Genomic DNA, 15,039 nt, shown 5'->3' with positions numbered 1-15,039 from the left:
ACAAAATTAGCCGGGCATGGTGGCACATGCCTGTGATCCCAGCTACTCAGGAGGCTGAGGCAGGAGAATTGCTTGAACCCAGGAGGCAGAGGTTGCAGCGAGTGGAGATTGCGCCATTGCACTTCAGCATGCGTGACAAGAGTGAAACTCTGTCTCAAAAACAACATCAATAAAAACATTTTTTTTTTGGCCTTCATCTTGTACTTCATTTATGTTTAATTTTAAAAACCAAGTTTTGTGTAAAACTTAGAATGCTACTTCACTTCTCACTGTGGTTAAATGTAAATCTAAAAACAAAAATCAAGCAAACAAAAGACCCCTTATTTTATACTAGCCAGTCTTTAGCCTTTAACTCAGCACGAGGTATGAAATGTCAGATTTCTAAAAGAAATGACTCTTCTTTCTTTTCATCCAATTTTCTTAATTGCTAACTAAAAAAAAAAAAAAAAAAAAAAAAAAAAAAAAAAAAATCCTCAGGCCGTGCACGATGGCTCAGGCCTATAATCCCAGCACTTTGGGAGGCCGAGGTGGGTGGATCATGAGGTCAAGAGATCGAGACCATTCTGGTCAACATGGTGAAACCCCATCTCTACTAAAAATACAAAAATTAGCTGGGCATGGTGGCGCACACCTGTAGTTCCAGCTACTCAGGAGGCTGAGGCAGGAGAATTGCTTGAACCCAAGAGGCGGAGGTTGCGGTGAGCCGAGATCGCGCCATTGCACTCCAGCCTGGGTAACAAGAGCGAAAACTCCGTCTCAAAAAAAAAAAAAAAAAAAAAAAAATCCTCATCTCCAACTTTTATCCCCCAAAAGTTCACAAGGTATAATAGGATTATAATTTAAGGGAAAAATAAGTTATAAATATCTTCTTTTCCTTTATAATTACATAAAATATCCTTTGTTATGTAAAACATATTTTATGATTATATTAAATTGTGGGTTTTTAAAAACATCTCTTTGTAAATGATGACTTTAAATGTTAACATAACAATTACCAATACTTATTTGGGACTCATGTTGTTATATTCTCTTTGACTGACCTTTGAACTCACATGGAATCTGTAATGTATGCACATTGCACCAGCCTCAGTCCTTCTCATGTGCTCAATATTTTTTGATTGAATAAGCGATCAGATAACGGTAAGAAAGAAATGTTGAAGGGATCCTGTTTCAGAACAGATAGGTGCAACTTTCCCTTTAAGAAATTAAAGTAAATGTGGTTAATTATTGTGGTTCATGAATCTTTTAAGTGGACAAGTAAACCATGGGAGATTACAGGAGAAACTGGCCTTCCTCATCCTTCAGTCCAATAATTCCAGTTCTACTATGCTGCATTTCTGCCTCATCAATATATCTAACTCTTAATATTTTTCATCAACTCTCACTTTAGTAGTTTATATCACTACATGGATGAAAAATTAGAATAATTAGCAGATAGAAACACAATATTATTGCGTTTTAGTTAAATAATGTTGCATTCATTCCTGGAGCCTAAAACTTGTCCTCTCTTTGTTAGAAAGGGAGATTATGAACGGTAAAAAAAAAAATACTAAAGACGACTGGGCACGGTGGCTCACATCTGTAATCCCAGCACTTTGGGAGGCTCAGGCAGGTGGATTGCTTGAGTCCAGGAGTTTGAGACCAGCTTAGGAAACATGCCAAAACTCTGTCTCTACTAAAAATACAAAAAATCAGCTGGGTAGGGTGGTGCACTTGCACTCCCAGCTACTTGGGAGGTTGAGGTGGGCAAATTACTTGAGCCTGGAAAGTCAAGGCTGCTGTGAGCCAAGATTTACCCTGGACAAACAGAGTGATACCCTGCTTCAATAAAATAAAATAAAATAAAATAAAATAAAATAAAATATAAATAAAGATTTATGCCTATCAAAATAAGATCTTTTTCTTGATAGAGTCAAAAGGATTGAGGGAAAATTGAATGGGAATAACATTCTATGTTGTTGAAAGATATAGGACATCTGTGTACTACCAGAGCTTGTCCATATTTGAGAAATTCCAGTGTAGTCCAGCTTCCTGCTTTACACATGAGCAAAGGTAGGCAAAGCAGTACAATGACTTGCTCAGTTGCAAAATGGGATCTGTCCTCATGGACCAGTATTCTGTCCACTGCACCCTGGAACTTTGATCCCTAACGTCTCTAGTTAGTTCACCTACTAAAAAATGGATGGCCGCATGAAACAAGCGAGGAAACAGAAGTCCTGAGGCGAGCCCAGTGGAAGTGGGGAGGTGCTGAGCCTCAGAGATAGAGAACAGGGAAGTGGTGTAGGTGAGGAACCTAGAAGGCTACTGGGGAGGGGAGGATACCATCTTTTATCCCATCCCAAGTCCCCTTTACAGATAAAGCAATTCAGGGCCAGAGAAGAGAAATGGTTTGTCCGAGTTCTTATGGCCTCTCAGTTGCAGAGAAATGCTATAGCCCCATCTCCGCCTTCCAGGCTTGCATCTGTATATGGCACCCATCTGAATCTCCAGCTCTGACATTCCTTCACTTTGTAAAACCTAATACAGTATTCATATCCTATGAGGGCTATGATATTTTGGAAAATTCTTATTATTTCTCACATTGGCAGGAAGAATCACAGTTTTATCCCTTCACCAGCTGCTCCCAGCATCCTGGCTGGAGCTGATAACTTGTCTCCACCCCCATGCTGCCCAGCACAAAAAGACAGAGCACACTGGAGTAATTCTCGTAGCTGCCCCCCACGGTAACTCACCGCAAATCGCTTCCCGCAGCCCTGGTTGCCGCAGCACCCACAGCAGTCATTGTTCTTCAGGCCCAAGAACACCAGTGCAGGGAAGATCATCTACCAGCAAGAGAAGCACCTCAGAGAGAGTCCAGGAGTTGAAGGGAGGGCCTAAGCCTGCCTGACTTTATAAGAAGCCCCATCCATAATGAGGGACTTGGAGGCCCAAAGGGAATGGCAAAGTCACAGAGCATGGCTGGAGGGATGATGGAGTGTTATGGAGTGCTTAGGTTCCATTTGGCCTGACTAACCAGCTTCAATGAGGCAAGATTTCAAGATCTGAGTTTCCATTTGGATCGTGTGTTAGGAAAAAGAGTAAGAAACTTCAGTTGTCATGACATTGAACTGTCCTCAATTGTCATGAAAAATGAGTCTCTCTCCCTTTCTCTCTCTCAACGGGAGGTTCCCGATTTTATTGGTAAAGAAATCATTAGGTCCTAAGTGGAAGAGGGCTGCATTGACAACTGCTTTTCTTGGTGGTTCTAAGTCAATCAAGTTGCTAGAAAAGCATTGCAGGTTTATTGTTGTTTTGTGCACTATCTTGTTGGAATCAAGAAATTGTGTGGCCTTCACTTCAGTTCAAGGACTCAAATGACACATGAGAATTGCCAGCCCAAGCTTGGAGATTAATTACTTAGTAAATTTAGTTGACGTGTCCTTGTCAGCTCCTAACAGAAAGAAGAAATAAATTAAGGCATTGACCTCTCATCATGCAATGCTTGGGCTTCTGTTACCCACTAAATATCTCCCCAATAGATACCTGATTTAAAAAGGATCGGGGAGAAGGGGAAATCTCCCTTAGGGGGGATTTTAAGGCTTTCCTACTCACCAAGACACCGTTTCCTAATATTCCTCCGAAAAACCAGATCTCTTGGGAAAGGTGGTCGTTGTCATCTATCACTTTTCCTCCAGGAAAAAATAACAGGATGTTAGCCAGGAAGCCAAATAAGGCAAGGGGAATGAGGGTGCCCCCCAGGCATCTGGCACAGCCCCCAGTGCACATGCTGGGGTGGTATGATACAGGTCAGCAAGCAAAAGCTCCTCACTGCTTTCTTCCTGGGGCCTCTTGACGGGTTGTGGCCAGAGAGTCCTTGGAATTGTCTCCAATTCACTCAGTATTTTGGGGCCGAGAACCAAATTTCTGTGAACTGCGTCCTTGGAGTCGCTTCAGCTTTTCAAAAATAGCAGAACCTCGATGGCGATGGACATTTATACATTCTCCCTGACCTGGGAAGTGCTTTTTTTTTTTTTTTTTGCACCCCCATTAATGAGATTACGTTCAGAGCAATCATTCAATCATTTTGCCATGGAGACCAATGACCTTTGTTAATAATCCACCAGCACAGACACGACACTCACATTGTTGCAATCGAAGACAGGGCTGGAACAAACAGCATTTAGAACCACTGCACCTTTAATCTGACAGTGCCCATGCCCAAATAAAGAAATATTTTCCCCAGACTCTTTATAAATCATGAATATAATCGAGTTACATCCTGGTTAAAATCATGTCTCCCAAGTGCTTAATGGTGTACAGTGCGTGTCTTGTCTTTTCCACTGAAAGCCTGGAATGCAGGGTTATCCAAGAGAGCTTCTGTTTTCCTCAACATGAAAATAATATGATGGTCTATGTGTGTAACATTGAGCTCAGACTTACAAGAATTTTTTTTTCTTTTGTTCCTTTTTTTTTTTTTTTTCCTTTTCCCCAGTGAACAAGAATTTTTTTTAAGGAAAAAAGTAGCTGTTCATTTTATTGTCTGATTGCTGTATTTCTCTATTTGTTACTCAATTAAGTACTTAGGTTCTATCTCTTCCCTATACAATGTGATGGAATTAGCAAAAACAGTTTTCCTAATCATCTTTTTTCAGCTATGTCTTCCATATAGGAATAAAGAAACCATCATTCACTAAGGCTAAGGGGAAAGGAAGATTGGCAATGGGTAGAAAGAGAGAGAGAAGGTGCCCATGAGTTGACAGGGGAGAAGACACAGTTGGAAGAGCAGTTAGAGAGTGTGGGAGGCAGTAAAACACACCCCTATTGGAAAGTTTGCCAACTGCCAGGGTCATGATTCATTATTCATTTGCTCTGTGTCAAGAAGTTCTCTGCCACGCCTGCACCAAGCCCTACATTATGCGATGGCCCTGCATGGTACTGGTATTACATAACAGCTGAAGGATTAAGAGGTGGAACAGGATGTCTTACTAGTTCTTCATTGAGAATCTAGAGGTTAAAATAGGTCAAATATTTTAGGGAGTCGAATTTTGGCAAAATAAAAAGCAAGCGACATCATTACCATAGTGAGACCTGTCGTACTGTGGAATAGGCCACCTGCTCACCAGGAAGCTGGGGGCAGGGCTCTGCCAAGGCTCAGAGGCCCTTGGAAAGAGAAGCTGTGGGAAGGATTCCAGAGAAGTCAGACTGGATAAATGATGAGCCTCCTTCTAAAATTTCTACGAAATGAGTACTGGTTGCTAATAAAGATGCTTAGAAATCTCAGGGTCAGGATGAAAAAGAAAGCAGAAAAACAGCAAATGTTTATTGAGCCATGCATAATATTCCAAGCACAAATGAGCACCTTAAATGTTCCTCACCCTTCTTTAAAGAAGGTATCACATCCCCTTCACAGCTGAGGATGTTTCTGCTCAAAGAGAGTTTTGCAAGGTCATCTCAGCATAACGGGAAGAGCTAAGATTTTGTTTTTTATTTATACATACTATTTTACACATTTATGGGGTACCTGTGATATTTTGTTACATGTGTACAATGTACAGATATGAAGCCAGGGTATTTGGGGGTATCCATCACGGAATATTTGTCATTTCTATGTATTGGGATCAATTTAAGTCCTCTCTTCTAGCTACTTTGAAATCTATAATACATTATCACTAACCGTGGTCACTTTCCTCTGATATCAAATAGAGCTTATCCCTTTGCCTAACTGTATATTTATACCCATTAGCCTACCTCCCTTCGACTCTGACTCTGCATTGCCAAAACCCAGGCTATGGTCTTTCTCATAGATTTTCCCTTTCAAAAATAAACAAACAACAATACATCATATTTTCAATATGAACAATAGAATGACACTGTGTGTGAGGTATATACATGCAGTGGGAGACACTTCCTTCTGAAAGACAAGAAATGTGATTTTATTTCTTATTACAAAATAATATGTGACTTTTTTGGGTAGAAAAATTAGATATACAGACAAGCAGAAGGAAGAAAAGGAAAACCAGCTGTGTTTCCACCAGCAGCAGACAAGGACTGTCATTGCTATGCTGGCAGCTGTTTTCCAACATCCCAGGCAGGGGCAAATGATCTGTATTTATAATCCAGTGGCTTTTGACAGGGAGTCTTGAGCGTATGAACTCTAAAGAAGACACCAGTCCTGGAGGTCAGCAGGTTGGGTTAGTCAAATGCACATGTCCTTAGAGCTAGGCAGCTCCCCTCTGGGAACTGGGGAGCTCTTTTCTTTCTCCCTGGACTATACCTTTTGCTTCTAGAAATTACCATCATGGCATTTGACCAATACTAGCCCCAATGTCCTAGATTTTTTAAACTAGCAGCTGGAGTTACCCATCTATACTGTCTGAGCGGAATGATGAAAGTAAGAAATATTGTGGAGCATGCTTCAGTTTTCTTTTCAGGATTTTTAAAGAAAACGTTGTATATGAGTAACTTTGAGGAAGAGCCTGAGGTAACTTGTTTCCCATGTAGAGGAAGAGAAACACTGAAAGACAGTCACCTTTCTGGAATGCCCTGACCACTTGAGACGTCAAATGCTTGCATAGTGACTAACTCATTAATTCTTCAACTATTAATTATGTCTTCAGACCTCCAGGCAAGAAGTAGAATCTGGAGAGAGGGAATGGTGGGAGGAAGGGAAGCCTGGTGAAATTCACCCTCAGTGGGGAAGGCACCAACAGACTGCTATAGGTGCAAAGGAAAATTATGTGAGATTCGAGAATCATTTTTGTGATATTCCTGCTTGATAGTTTATTGCTTACTCTGTTCCTCTGGGTGTTTAGCAGTGAAGGCTTTAAACTAAAAAGGCTAACCCCCTTGTTTTCAGAGACAGCAAGAAGGAAGTGGCTGAGGACATCGAGCCCCATTCTGTCACTAGCTTTGTAAGGAGACCTCAGAAGTGAGAGCAGATGGTAGCTCTGGAAGGGATAGAACGACAGGGGGGATCCTTGGGGGTAGAAAGGGAGAAGAATGTGAATATGGACGCTGTCTCCATGGACCTCACCCAATGGGAGGTTTGACCGCATGGGATTAAGCAGCAGGAAGTCCAGAGGTCCCTTTCAGTGGTGCAGGAAGTCAGTTCCTCAGCCAGCAAGCACAGGAGCAGGAGATGTTCACCCTGAAATGGGTGAAGAGCTGTCAATTCAGTGCAATGCAGTGCAATCAATAAGTGTGTTTGATACATGCATGAAATGTCCACCAATGTGCCAAGTACTGTCCTTGTGAATAAAATAAATCTAAGACTTGCTTTCTGCCCTCAATGATATTACAACCTTTTACTTGTGACAAGAGACGAGAGAACCCATACACAGAGGTTCAATGGGTAACTGCCCCTTAGCAGAGGAACAAGACCTGGTTTCTTCTGCTTGTCTTAAAGCAGAGCATTCTCGTCTATTCATACAGAATATCAGGAAGAAGACAGGGGTCTCCACACATTTGCATTCAAATAAAATTCAGGTCCTCATGTTTACTTACCTAGATGATGAAAATAGATTGTTAAAAGTGATTTCCCAAAGGAGGAAAACAATAATAGAAAATATTAGTGGGCGTTGCATGTAATAAGAGCCATTTTATGAAATGTTTGTTATGTATGCATAGATGTTAGGTAATAATGCAACATGTTTTGTTTACTATAGGTCTCCAATAAAAAAATAAAGACTGGTGTCTTCTTTAGAGTTCATACGCTTGAGACTCCCTATCAAAAGCCACTGGATTATAAATACAGATCATTTGCCCCTGCCTGGGATGTTGGAAAACAGCTGCCAGCCTAGCAATGACAGTCCTTGTCTGCTGCTGGTGGAAACACAGCTGGTTTTCCTTTTCTTCCTTCTGCTTGTCTGTACTTGCGGTTCTTCAGTTGTGGCCACAATGGTTTGCAGAGTTCAAGATGGTTTCACTTATATGCCAAGGTGCCTTGTTGGGAACAGCTATAACACTGGGCTCAGTTGGGCCGCTTCTTTTCTTTCTGTAGCTCTCCATGTGGTTTCTGCAACATAACCATGTAGTTTCTGTGGTTTTTACATGGTAACATAAAGCTCTGAGATATAAGAAGTAGAAGCTGCCATTGTTTTAAGGCCTGAATCAGAAAATGGGACAGGGCCTATTTGGCCATATTTTATTGGTCAACATAGAATGATCTCAAATTCAAAGGGAGGGAACATAGCCCTCACTTCTTTATGAAAGAAATGTCAGAGAATTTCTGTCTGTCTTTAATTCACCACAGAGATAAAGGTAGATTTGAACCAAGGGAGTCTGATTATAGAGACTGTCTGCTTAATCACCACAATATAATGCTTCAGAAACCAAAGACTGGTACCTACTGTTTGTTCAACACAGAAGGGACTGCCTGCATGCATTTAGGTTCAAATCAAGGGACTTTCTCAGCCACAGGCTAAATTATCTGGATCATTCCCTCCATTTTGTATGGGTAGACACAACCTGAGTTATGATTTGAACTTGAGGATCTAGTATCTACACCCTAAAAGTATCTCTAGTTGTTTTTAAAATTAGAATGAGCAAATGCAAATTTGTTCCTGCCTCATGACTCAAAGTGGTGCTATATAGTCCTTTCTAAAGTAGGTCTCAGTACAAAAGGGCATAGCAGTGACCTCTGAGAGAGGTGTGAGCTCTAGCTGGTAAATCTGTCCCAATGACCTACCCAAATATTGATTTGTTTTAGCGTTCTTTCATATCGTCATGGTTATAGGTAAAAAGTTAACTTTCAACAGGAATTCACCCCTCACTCACTCTCCATAAAGTAAAACATCACTAACTGTGGTTCCTCATCTTTTTAAAATTAAACATGGGCTCAAACCAAGTTTAGAAATTCATGTTATGGTTTTAAAATACAGAGAAATTTTAACACTGCATTTGTTTTAAATGTCTATATATCTGACTTTGTGTAATTATGTATTATTCTTTTCATCTGTGCCTTTGCACAGGTATTTCCCATTTGTTTTTTTTTTATTGTTGTTGTTGTTGTTTTGTTTGTTTGTTTGTTTTGTTTTGTTTTGAGATGGAGTTTCGCTCTTGTTACCCAGGCTGGAGCGCAATGGCGCGATCTCGGCTCACTTCAACCTCCGCCTCCTGGGTTCAGGCAATTCTCCTGCCTCAGCCTCCTGAGTAGCTGGGATTACAGGCATGTGCCACCATGCCCAGCTAATTTTTTTTTTGTATTTTTAGTAGAGACGGGTTTTCACCATGTTGACCAGGATGGTCTCGATCTCTTGACCTCGTGAGAGATGGTCTCGATCTCTTGACCACCTGCCTCGGCCTCCCAAAGTGCTGGGATTACAAGCGTGAGCCACCGCGCCCAGCCCCCATTTGTTCTTTAAAACTATTTTTTCCAATAATTTTTGCTTATAAAAATTTACAAACAGTCCAGGTGTGGTGGCTAATGCCTGTAATCCCAGCACTTCGGGAGGCTGAGGCGGGAGGATCATGAGGTCAAGAGATCGAGACTATCCTGGCCAACATGGTGAAACCCTGTATCCATTAAAAATACAAAAATTAGCTGGTCATGGAGGCCTGTGCCTGTAGTCCCAGCTACTTGGGAGGGTGAGGCAGGAGAATCACTTGAACCCAGGAGGCGGAGGTTGCAGTGAGCCAAGATCGTGCTACCGCACTTCAGCCTGGCAACAGAGTGAGACGGAGTCTCTCAAGAAACAAAAACATTACAAACTTACTAGGAAATGCTAACAACACCAAGAGAGCAAGTACAATTTGGAAAAAAATAATATCAAAAGTAACTGTCTTAAAATTTTATGTCTGTGAACTTTTGTGGGGGTCAATTTTAGCTTTTGTATATTCTTTTAGCATATTTTTTGAGCAGTGATGTGTCAGGTACTGGAGACATGTTAAATGGGCAGAGCTTATAAGAAAAGGAAGGTAGATATTAATAATGCTAATAACAGGAAAAAAGTGTCATACTTATTAGATGCTAAGAAATATCCTTTAGTTCTCACAGCAATTGTATGAAGTTGGTTCTACTTTAATCTGAATTTTACTAATAAGGAAACTACATTCCAGAGAGGTTAAGTAACTTTCCCAAGACCTCATCACTAGTAGCAAGGGATAGGATTTGATCCCAAGCAATCTAGTTAAAAAAAAAAAAAAAAAAAAGTTTGCTCTTAACCTCCATGCATGTTGCCTTTCATTAGTTAAATAGTCTCAGAAACATACAATAACACTATGATTTGTTCCATAGACTAGAGAAAGTCACGAAAGTATATAGGATAACAGGGGATTCTAGGGAGGATAGGGAAGGCTTGCCTGAAAAGGCTCCTTTGAAACTGCTTATTGTCAAGAATAGAATTTTGAGAAAATTACATTATGTAGTAATATTTATTTTAAGCTTGTTACATGCTAGGTATGACTTTAATGCTTTTCAGTATTAGCTCATTTTATTTTCACAACGTCCCTCTGAGGTGCGTAACAGTAACCCAGTAATCTTCCTCTTTGCTATGTGGAAGGAAGTTGAGGCTCAGGAGGTAAGGAGTTTGCTCAAAACCACACAGCTAGAAAGCAAGTCAGCACTTGAACTCAAGCCCACACTTTTTAGACTGAGTGTCTTGTGAAAGAAAACAGCAGTGCCAACAAGTTGGAAGGATCATGTGGTCCCCCTGCTCAAAGATGCTCTCACTGACTCTAACTACGGATATCTAGTTGCCAAAGGGCAGAGCAAAGAGAGCAAAAATTATGAGTAAGACCAAATTCTAAGGTGGTAAAAACATTAAAACCAAGTTTTAAAAGGAAGTAACTTGGTGTAGTAATTGGTATGATGTGCGCCTGCTTTAAGTGCACCTGGGTTACCTTGCCACTGACAGTGGTGGAGAGTCCAGAAGCAAGGTCAATGATAAACTCCCTTGCTTGAAATTGAATCATCAGCTCCAATTCACAGAATGTCAAAGTTAGGTAAACCTTTTCCCTTTTATAGTTTTTCAAGGCCGAACTGCAATTGCAAAAATAATTCCTCCTTGTAATAACTACTGTGATTAAACCTAAAGGGTAGAGAATACATCCAGGTCTTTGGAAGTCTACACAGGGGGAGCAGCACACTGTAGAGGCCCAATTTTTTTTTAATTGACATTACCTTTTCTGTGATTACCTATTTGTCTATCAAAGTTTCTAGCAAAGTTATAGACCAAGGCTTCTCAAATTTTATTGTGCATGTAAATCATCTACAGTCTTGTTAAAACACAGATTCTGATTTAGACTGTCTGGAGCAGGGCCTTAGATTTTGAATTTCTAACAAGCTTCGGGTGATTCTGGCAGTTGGAGGACTACACATTGAGGCTGGACACATTTGTTTCTCTACTGACATTGGGGCAAATGGATGCCCGTCCTTAGACTTCCTACTGGAGCAGCTCATTGTGGAGTGTTTCAAGCAGTTGCTACTTGCCCTAACAAACTTTTGTTCTTGGGACAGTCACTTGCCAGCTTAGGGATTTCAGATGGCTCTAGGGTTGGAAGAGACCCCACATCACTCCAGCTTGCTGTTTTCTGCATGCTTTATGGTGGTGGTTCTCAAAGTATGAACCTGGTTAAAAATTTGGGCTGCCTTTCTCTAGATGGGCCTGCTTCTCAGCAGTCATTTTCCACTCTTACTCACTCATTCCCTACTGCATTCCACAACTGTTATTCCAACCCTTTTCCACATTCCTCAAACTCTCCCTCCTCCCCTACCCCAACTCCTTTGAGAGTTATAAGCTCTCCTCCCACTTGCAGAAATGAAGGCTCAAGTTCCTTCATCCATCTTCCTTTTGGCCTTATAATATTTTTATATGACCACTTTCCTCTTTCATCCACATTTTATTCTTATCGTCTCCATTTTTATTACCTTTCCCCTGTCAGAAGGTTAATTCCCTCACTGGTGCTTTTGTTTCCATCTCTACACCTCCCCTGAGACTGCATCAGCAATTATCGGTATTCTGTCTTAGAGATTTTGTATCTTTTTTTACCCATTTCTTCACTCTCTTCGCACATACTCCGTTCTCACTTTGCTTTTCCTAAATTTTTATTAAAGAAGTTAAAAAAATATCCACCAAATAGAGAGAACTGTATAATGAATTCCCTTTTACCCATCAAACAACTTCAGAAATAATCAAACTTTTTCATTTTTGAATTCTGTCTTGGAAACATCTTCCCTTGGCCCTGCTCCTTTTTCCTTTCATGGCCAAGCCTCTCTCCCCAGTTTCTGGTGCCCTCTGATTTGTGCCTCACACCGTGAAGACCACCAAAGACCTGGATGCATTCTCTACCCTTTAGGTTTAATCACAGTAGTTATTACAAAGAGGAATTATTTTTGCAATTGCAGTTCAGTCTTGGAAACCTATAAAAGGGAAAAGGTTTTTAACTTTGCCACCTGGTTCCTGTCCCGATCTCACTATGTCAAGTTCATCAGTTGCCATTACCCATGACCGAGCCCCAAGGCCATGTCTCAGGCTTCATTCTCCTTTTACCTCCCTGCAGCATTTCACTCTTTCTGAGGCTCTTCCCACTGAGCAGCTGGAAGCACACTGGCTATCTGCAGGACTTTGGAAATCGGCACTCTGAAGCTAGCTCCCTCTCCTCTTCCCTTCTCCTCGGGCCTTTCAGCGCCGTATCTGTTTTTCAAACTTATTACCATGTCAGAATCTCTAATCTTACCTCTGGGCCAGAAATAGAAATGGGACACTCCTTAAAAACAGTAACAATTATCTTCTAGAAAGGTAAAGGTCCTTAACTCCACCTAGCACAGTGCTCCCACTTAATCAAGGCACCATAAAATATTCGCTGATAATAGTGGTGATGACAATAATGATTACCACCCACATACAACTATTAAATCGGACTGTGGAAAACACAAGACAGGGGAGGGAGCCGGAAGTCGCCCTGGCTGTCCACTTCCGCGCTGCACGGGCGGACCCTCAAGCCTTGGAAGAGAAGTTCCGGGGCTGGGCTGGCCTGGCAGGAGGCGGCGGAATGGAGACGCGGACGGAGGACCAGGCCTCACCCGGGGCCCCACGCTGTCCTCTCTGGGATACTGCAGGCGGGGCCCTGACCCACGGCCTCCTTCCCACCCGGGCCCTCGGCGGCGCCAGAGACTTGGAATGGGAGGAGCTGCTGGTGCTGCTCCAGGCCAGGATCTGATGATTTTGAAGAGAGGCCCGAACAAGCAAGATGAAAACCCCTGCTTCCTTTTCCTGAAGTGTGACCATGATGGAGGTGAAGAAATCGCGTCTACCGGCATTTTAAGTTCAGCAAGAAATATGGACGTGTACCCAGGAGAGGAGTCCTGTGGACCCAGTAGGGGCAAGAACGTTTATACCGTCCTGGATGACAGGACTGTGAGGACGTGGGAAATGGAAAATCAAAGAAGCAAACACGTGTGCTTAAACCACAGACGAAGTACACAAAGCAGAGAGGGAAACCTCACGGCAGCCGCCTGCCAGAAGGGAAGCACAGCGATCTGGGGCCGGAATCTGACTGTTCGTCCTGAGTTCCACGGCAAACAGGCTCGTTCCCCGGGCGCACACACTTCGTGATGGTGATGTCCTTGTGCCTCGTGGAGGCTACGATTCATTACAAGGATGGGACAACCGACCACTTAATAAGCCACCCTTTTCGGCCTTGGGTCTTTCCACCATGTTTACAATGGCTGACTGCTGTTTCAGTCCAAATGATAAGCTCATAGTCACTGGGACATCTGCCCAAAGAGGATGTGCGACTTGTTTTCCTTGAGTGTAGTAGGACTTTCCAAAGTGTGTGTGAAATAGACATCGCAGACGCTGCCTGTGGCATCCAAGGCTGAACCGCATAGATCATGGCCGGAAGAGGAAATGTTGTCTAAAGTCTATGACGACCCCAGCAAGAGTCAGAGGGGAGCAAAATTATGTGTGGTTAAAACCCAGTGGAAGGGGACTCGGCAGAGCCGTGGAGCCGCCGCCGGTCGCGTGTTGGTCCACGCAGCCCGCCCCTCCCGCAGCCCGCCCGCCCAGCCTCCGCAGCCGCCCTGGGAGTGCAGGTGGAAACCATCTCCCCAGGAGACGAGCGCACCTTCCTGAAGCGCGGCCAGACGTGCGTGATGCACTACACCGGGATGCTTGAAGATGGAAATAAATTTGATTCCTCCCGGGACAGAAAAAGCCCTTTAAGTTTATGGTACGCAAGCAGGAGGTGATCTGAGGTTGGAAGAAGGGGTTGTCCAGATGAGTGTGGGTCAGAAAGCCAAACTGACTGTGTCTCCGGATTATGCCTACGATGCCGCTGAGCACCCAGGCATCAGCCTACCACATGCCACTCTCATCTTCTATGTGGAGCTTTTAAAACTGGAATGACAGGAATGGCCTCCTCCCTTAGCTCCCTGTTCTTCCATCTGCCATGGAGAGCTCTGGTGCCTCCAGACACGTGAACATGAATCCATATGGAGCTTTTCCTGATGTTCCATTCTGCTCTGTATAGGCATCTGCTCTGACTGAATGTGTTCTGTCACCCAGCTTTCCTTCCAACACCTCCATCTCCTCTTCTCCTTTCTCCTTGTATGTGTATTACCTAAACTATATGCCATAAACAAGAAGTTATTCATTTTATTTTGTTTTCGTTTTGGGGTGAAGATTCAGTTTCAGTCTTTTGGATCTAGATTTCCCCTTAAGTATATGGTCAAGCATTAACAGCACAAGTGATAGCTTAACTTCAGGAATTAGTGTTAAGCGGGGTTTGCAAGAATATTTTATTTTAATTTTTTTGGATGAAATTTTTATCTATTATATATTAAACATTCTTACTGCTGCACTGCAAAACCATAGCAGATTTGAGGTGCTGTTGAGGGCTGAATTATTCTCCGAGAGACGTCCTTGGGTTCAATTAAAAGCCTTATCTGATCGGGCGCGGTGGCTCACGCCTGTAATCCCAACACTTTGGGAGGCTGAGGTGGGTGGATAATTAAGCTGCTGAGGCTGAAATTTCCATGCTATTGTAATTCTTATGTGCTAATAATTTTGAATGCATTTTAAAATTCAGCTTAACATTTAAAATATAATCACTCAACAATTG

The 15,039-nt window shown here is 42.4% G+C and overlaps 1 protein-coding gene and 1 pseudogene across 1 annotated transcript in view; one reads left to right on the top strand and one right to left on the bottom strand.

The window, feature by feature from the left end:
* The window catches only part of TM4SF4 (transmembrane 4 L six family member 4), a 30,776-nt gene extending 26,773 nt beyond the window's left edge, over positions 1–4,003 (bottom strand). Inside the window, exons 1-2 of the mRNA XM_003925050.4 lie at positions 3,592–4,003; positions 2,733–2,822 (exon numbers count right to left, since the gene is read on the bottom strand). Coding sequence (XP_003925099.1) covers positions 2,733–2,822; positions 3,592–3,765 — 264 coding nt within the window. The 5' untranslated portion in view covers positions 3,766–4,003. The remainder of the gene's footprint in view (positions 1–2,732; positions 2,823–3,591) is intronic.
* Positions 4,004–14,086: 10,083 nt separating this feature from the next.
* LOC101052319 (peptidyl-prolyl cis-trans isomerase FKBP1C-like) lies at positions 14,087–14,324 on the top strand (annotated as a pseudogene).
* The last annotated feature ends 715 nt before the right edge of the window (positions 14,325–15,039 follow it).

This window comes from Saimiri boliviensis, chromosome 9 (genome assembly GCF_048565385.1).
Source record: "Saimiri boliviensis isolate mSaiBol1 chromosome 9, mSaiBol1.pri, whole genome shotgun sequence".
NCBI lineage: Eukaryota > Metazoa > Chordata > Mammalia > Primates > Cebidae > Saimiri > Saimiri boliviensis.
Note: the sequence above shows the minus strand (reverse complement) of the source record. Positions and strands in the feature narration are given on the sequence as shown.